Source organism: Hyla sarda, unplaced genomic scaffold, assembly GCF_029499605.1.
Source record: "Hyla sarda isolate aHylSar1 unplaced genomic scaffold, aHylSar1.hap1 scaffold_1202, whole genome shotgun sequence".
Classification (NCBI taxonomy): Eukaryota; Metazoa; Chordata; class Amphibia; order Anura; family Hylidae; genus Hyla; species Hyla sarda.
This window is the reverse complement of record NW_026607825.1, coordinates 90788-97488: the sequence shown is the minus strand read 5'-3', so window position 1 is coordinate 97488 and position 6701 is coordinate 90788. Positions and strand designations below refer to the sequence as shown.

At 43.5% G+C, this 6701-nt stretch overlaps 1 protein-coding gene across 1 annotated transcript in view; it reads left to right on the top strand.

Moving 5' to 3' along the window:
• Nucleotides 1-3782: 3782 nt before the first annotated feature.
• The window catches only part of LOC130303245 (oocyte zinc finger protein XlCOF7.1-like), a gene marked incomplete at its 5' end in the record, with an annotated part of 65692 nt that continues 62773 nt past the window's right edge, over nucleotides 3783-6701 (top strand). The window contains one exon of the mRNA XM_056551768.1: nucleotides 3783-4941. Coding sequence (XP_056407743.1) covers nucleotides 3783-4941 — 1159 coding nt within the window. The remainder of the gene's footprint in view (nucleotides 4942-6701) is intronic.

Here is a 6701-nt window from a genome sequence, read left to right as displayed (position 1 = left end):
TTCCACTGAATTTGAAATAATTCTATCCAAACAATAAGAACTCAACATTCTCACTTTGAGCCAGATGTGAGCAGTGATGAACAGTATAAGGAGGACATTCCTACAGGGTAAGATCTGATCTATATTAATACTACAGATATAAATGAGGAAGAAGAAGAGACAGATTTGAGCAGTGATTAGCAGTATAAGGAGGACATTCCTACAGGGAAAGATCTAATCTATATTAATACTACACACATAATAGTAAAAGTAGAAGAAGAAACATGTGAGCAGTGATGAGCAGTATAAGGAGGACATACCTACAGGTAACCGCCCAGGTGAGTAGTAACCACTAAATACAGAGAAGGGTCATAGATTCTATTCAGTCACCGGCTGCAATAATATTTTCGGGAAGTATTGGTGTAACTAGAATCTTTGGGACTTCAGGGCAAATACTATCCCCTCCCCCGCTATATTGACTCTATAGCAGTTGACTTGATACCATCACCACTACATAGTGACTGAATAATACCGCCATACTGTTAATGAAACACATTATATACAGAATAATATTCCTCCATATAGAGACCATATAGCAGTAGATACCAGCAGTGACTGACAGGTGACGTCTTCCTGGAGTCGTTCTCTTCCCTTTTGTACGCTGAGCGGACTCGTGTTGCAGTAACTCTGCATAGATCCCATGTCTTTAATTGTCCTGGACACTTTCTTCTGCCCCAAAGACCCCGAAAAGCCTTAGTTCAGTTACCCCAACTATGGGTCCTACCAGGGGTCAGTCAGCGACAAAGAAGCTGCAAACTTATGTCCGAACCTCTACACAAGATGGCGCTGGTACCTTCCAAAGAATCCTGAGGAGAGGGGATACGTGTTTGATCGTGAGGGGTCCGACTGCCTAGACTCCCGTGATCTCCTGCCCAGCATCCCAGATCTCTCCAGGCACAGGTGACCTCCGCTCCGTGCAGGGATTACTGTCGACCACCGCACCAAGATGTGCCCGACATGTCTCTCCATGAATCTCTATGGGAGAGACGGAGATACACAAACGGGACCCCGCGTGATCAAACATTTATCCCCACAGGATTCTGTGACTAGGCGATCGCGCAGATGTCCGCCATTAACCCCTCAGATGCCGTGATCAATACTGATTGGATGATCGGATTGCCCGCAGCGCTGCCGCGGGGATCCGATCATCCAGCATGACAGCCGGAGGTCCCCTTACCTAGCTCCGGCTGTCTCCCGTGGTCTTCTGCTCTGGTCTGCGATCGAGCAGAGGATCACCGATAATACTGATCAGTGCTGTGTCCTATATATAGCACTGCACAGTATTAGCAATCAAATGATTGCTATAGATAGTCTCCTATGGGGACATAAAAGGTGTAAAAAAAAAAAAAAGTTGAAAAATGTAAAAATAAAAAGTAAAAAAAAAGGGAAAAATCGCCTACCCCAATAAAAATGAAAATTGTCCGTTTTTCCTATTTTACCCCCAAAAAGCATAAAACTTTTTTTAATAAACATATTTGGTATCGCCGTGTGTGTAAATGTTCGAACTATCAAAATATAATGTTAATGATCCCGTACGATGAATGGCGTAAACGTAAAAAATTTTAAAAGTCCACAAATCCTGCTTTTTTGTCACATTTTATTAAAAAAAATTATAAAAAATGATCTAAAAGTTTTATATATGCAAATGTGGTATCTAAAAAAAGTACAGATGACAGCGCAAAAAATTAGCCTTCATACGGAAAAATTAAAAAGTTATAGGTGGTCAGAATATGGCGATTTTAGATTACTGATTTTGTACAAAAAGTTTTTGATTTTTTTTAAGCGGTACAAAAATATAAGTATCTACCCATGGGTATCATTTTAATCGTATTGACCGACAGAATAAAGAACACCTATAATTTTTACCATAAAGTGTACAGCGTGAAAACAAAACCTTCCAAAATGTGCCAAATTTTGGTTTTCATTTAAATTTCCTCCCTAAAATTTTTTTTGCGGGGGTTTGCCGTACATTTTATGGTAAAATTAGAGGTTTCATTACAAAGTGCAATTGGTCACGCATAAAACAAGCCCTTATATGGGTCTGTAGATGGAAATATAAAGGAGTTATGGATTTTAGAAGGCGAGGAGGAAAAAACGAACACGCAAAAATAAAATTGGCCTGGTCCTTGAGGTGAAAATGGGCTTGGTCATTAAGGGGTTAAAGGGGTACTTCGGTGCTTCAGTGTTTTTAACTTTTTGTTCAGAACGCTCGGAGCCAGAGGCCGTGATCATAATGTCACAGCCACGGCCCCTTGTGATGTCATTTTCATGCCCCCTCTATTCCTGTCTATTGGAGGGGGCGTGTCAGATTACACGCCCCCTCCGATACACATGAATGGAGGGGATGCGACATCACGATGGGGCGTGGTCGTGACGTCACTGGAGTTTATTTTAGAACGCCCTGTGCTGCGGGAGATCCTGGGGGTCCCAGCAGCCGGACCCCCGCGATCAGACATCTTATCCCCCCATACTTTAGATAAGGGATAAGATGTCTAGCAGTAGAGTACCCCTTTAAATCCCTTCATTCTTTCCCTCTGATACATGTTCCGGTTCGGGTCACCTGTGTGGGTCCAAATGGAGGTATAGGTGCGGCTGGCGAGCCGTAAGCGAACATCATTAAAAATAAAGGTTCCTCTTTTAACTTGGTTCCAGGAAAATTTCACTAACTTTATTAGGACATAAATCTTTCTATTCGCATTAATAGACAAAAGACAAAAATGTGATACTGTCTGCCTAGACAGGATAGGGGATCGGTTATAGATCGGACCCTTGTGATCTCCTGAACGGGGCCCCGGCAGTCTACTGGAAGCGGCCGTTCTCACCCCCACAGGATGCCGCGGCCGACACACCCCCTCCATATATCTCTATGGGATACATGAAGGGGGAGTGTCGGCCGCCGCGCTCCATGCAGGGGTTGGTCCGCCCCCTTCAAGCAGACTGTCAGGGCCCGATTCAGGAGATCGCAGGGAGTCCCAAGGGTCGGACCCCCGTGATCTATAACGTATCCCCTATCCTTTGCCTGAATTCTCTGGCTGACATGAGGATTATAAAGGGGGCGGTTTGGATGACTGCTCCATTATAACCTGTCGGGTCAGGTGGATTGGGGGGCACGGTCATTTGGTCCCTGACCGGGCCCCATAGCAGTGATTTTCCCTGAGGCTGTGTCCACATGATTGTCAAAGACGGGTGTCCCTGCTCCGTGTAAGGCAGGGGTGTCAACCTGTGGCCCTCCAGATGTTGCAAAACTTCAGAGGGAAGCCTTGATTTACCTTTGGGGACAGTGTGCATCCTCTGGAGGAGGCAGACAGACCTTTGGTGTCCAGGCATGCTGGGAGTTGAAGTTTTGCAACATCTGTAGGGCCACAGTTTGACACCACTGTTGTGTGGCTGCTCCGCTATCATAGCAACTATCTTTCTTCAGTTTTGCAGTAAATCTTTACAAAGTACTATTGCTTAGAAATGCAAAAATGTCCTGGGTTGTTAAAGGGTTAATACTGATAATAAAATCTGTGATATTCTCTGCAGATTCTTGTACCAGGAGATCAGAGGAGAATCTTATATCTTCAGATTATAAAGCAGATGATGATATCACACAAGATACATATGAAGAACATTCCATTATCCCAGATACACCCTCAGCCCTTCACAGCCAAGATCTGTCATCTCATCCTTATATACAGGTCCTGTCTTCTCAGTCATCACAGGATGTTCAGCAAAATAAAGGTCACAGAAGGGGCGCTGGACATCAGAAAGATTGTGCAAAGGAAAGGCCATATTCATGTTCAGAATGTGGAAAGTGTTTTACCAAGAAATCAAATCTTGTGAGACACAAGAGAAGCTACAAAGGAGAGAAGCCGTTTTCATGTCCACAATGTGAGAAATGTTTTACTGGGAAACAAGGTCTTGTTCGCCATCAAAGAACTCACACAGGAGAGAAGCCATTTCCATGTTCAGAATGTGGGAAATGTTTTACTCAGAAATCATACCTTGTTGTACATCAAAGAACTCACACAGGAGAGAAGCCATTTTCATGTTCAGAATGTGGGAAATGTTTTACTTATAAATTAGACCTTGTTGTACATCAAAGAAATCACACAGGAGAGAAGCCATTTTCATGTTCAGAATGTGGAAAATGTTTTGCTTTTAAATCATGTCTTGTTGTACATGAAAGAACTCACACAGGAGAGAAGCCATTTTCATGTTCAGAATGTGGGAAATGTTTTAATTATAAATCAGGTCTTGTTGTACATCAAAGAACTCACACAGGAGAGAAGCCATTTTCATGTTCAGAGTGTGGGAAATGTTTTGCTCAGAAATCAGATCTTGTTAAACATCAAAGAACTCACACAGGGGAGAAGCCATTTCCATGTTCAGAATGTGTGAAATGTTTTACTCAGAAATCAGACCTTGTTTTACATCAAAGAACTCACACAGGAGAGAAGCCATTTTCATGTTCAGAATGTGGGAAATGTTTTGCTCAGAAATCAGATCTTATTAAACATCAAAGAACTCACACAGGGGAGAAGCCATTTCCATGTTCAGAATGTGTGAAATGTTTTACTCAGAAATCAGACCTTGTTTTACATCAAAGAACTCACACAGGAGAAAAGCCATTTTCATGTTCAGAATGTGGGAAATGTTTTGCTCAGAAATCAGACCTTGTTGTACATAGAAAAACTCACTCAGGAGAGAAGCCATTTTCTTGCGCAGAATGTGGGAAATGTTTTGCTCAAAAATCAATTCTTGTTAAACATCTAATAACTCACACAGGGGATAAGCCATTTTTATGTTCAGAATGTGGCAAATGTTTTACTCGCAAATCAGACCTTGTTGTACATCGAAAAACTCACACAGGAGAGAAGCCATTTTCATGTTCTAACACAGGGGAGAACATGAAGCAGAGCAAAAAATAATGCAAATAACACATCTATATATTAACCATGTACATAGGATAGTTGACAATAATACATACTTATATATATTTATACAATATATGCTTCATCTCCAAACTTGATATCAATTTTTAAGAAGTTCTCTATATTATACTGCTCAAAAAAATAAAGGGAACACTAAGATAACAGATCCTAGATCTGAATGAATGAACTTATTGTATGAAATACTTTCGTCTTTACATCGTTGAATGCGCTGACAACAAAATCTCACAAAAAATATCAATGGAAATCAAATGTATCAACCCATGGAGGTCTGGATATGGAGTCACACTCAAAATCACAGTGGAAAACCGCACTACAGGCTGATCCAACTTTATGTAATGTCCTTAATACAAGTCCCAATGAGGCTCAGTAGTGTGTGTGGCCTCCACGTGCCTGTGTGACCTCCCTACAACGCCTGGGCATGATCCTGATGAGGTGGCGGATGGTCTCCTGAGAGATGTCCTCCCAGACCTGGACTAAAGCATCCACCCACTCCTGGACAGTCTGTGGTGGATGGAGCGAGACGTCCCACAACTGCTCAATCGGATTCAGGGGAACGGGCGGCCAGTCCATAGCATCAATGCCTTCCTCTTGTAGATACTGCTGACACACTCCAGCCACATGAGGTCTAGCATTGTTTTGTATTAGGAGGAAACCAGGGCCAACCGCACCAGCATATGGTCTCACAAGGGGTCTGAGGATCTCATCTCGGTACCTAATGGCAGTCAGGCTACCTCTGGCAAGAACATGGAGGGCTGTGCGGCCACCAAAGAAATGCCACCCCACACCATTACTGACCCACCGCCAAACCGGTCATGCTGGAGGATGTTGCAGGCAGCAGAATATTCTCCACGTCTGTCACATGTGCTCAGTGTGAACCTGCTTTCATCTGTGAAGAGCACAGGGCACCAGTGGTGAATTTGCCAATCTTGTTGTTCTCTGGCAAATGCCAAACATCCTGCACGGTGTTGGGCTGTAAGCATAACCCCCACCTGTGGACGTCAGGCCCTCATACCACCCTTATGTATCTGTTTCTGACCGATTGAGTGGACACATGCACATTTGTGGCCTGCTGGAGGTCTTTTTGCAGGGCTCTGGCAGTGCTCCTCCTGCTCCTCCTTGCACAAAGGCGGAGGTAGCGGCCATGCTTCTGGGTTGTTGCCCTCCTACGTCCTCCTCCACATCTCCTGATGTACTGGCCTGTCTCCTGGTAGCGCCTCCATGCTCTGGACACTACACTGACAGACACAGCAAACCTTCTTGCTACAGTTCGCAATGATGTGCCATCCTGGATGAGCTGCAATACCTGAGCCACTTGTGTGGGTTGTAGACTCCGTCTCATGCTACCACTAGAGAGAAAGCACTGCCAGCATTCAAAAGTGACCAAAACATCAGCCAGGAAGCATATGAACTGAAAAGTGGTCTGTGGTCACCACCTGCAGAACCACTCCTTTATTGGGGGTGCTAATTGCCTATAATTTCCACCTGTTGTCTGTTCCATTTGCACAACAGCATGTGAAATTAATTGTCAATCAGTGTTGCTTCCTGAGTGGACAGTGTGATTTCACAGAAGTGTCATTGACTAGGAGTTACATTGTGTTGTTTAAGTGTTCCCTTTATTTTTTTGACTTATAATAAATGTAATATTGTCCCTGACGTTGTATATAGGGAATGTAACGCGTCAGTGTTGTCCCCGCCCCCTTCTCATTATGATTATAGAGACTTTAA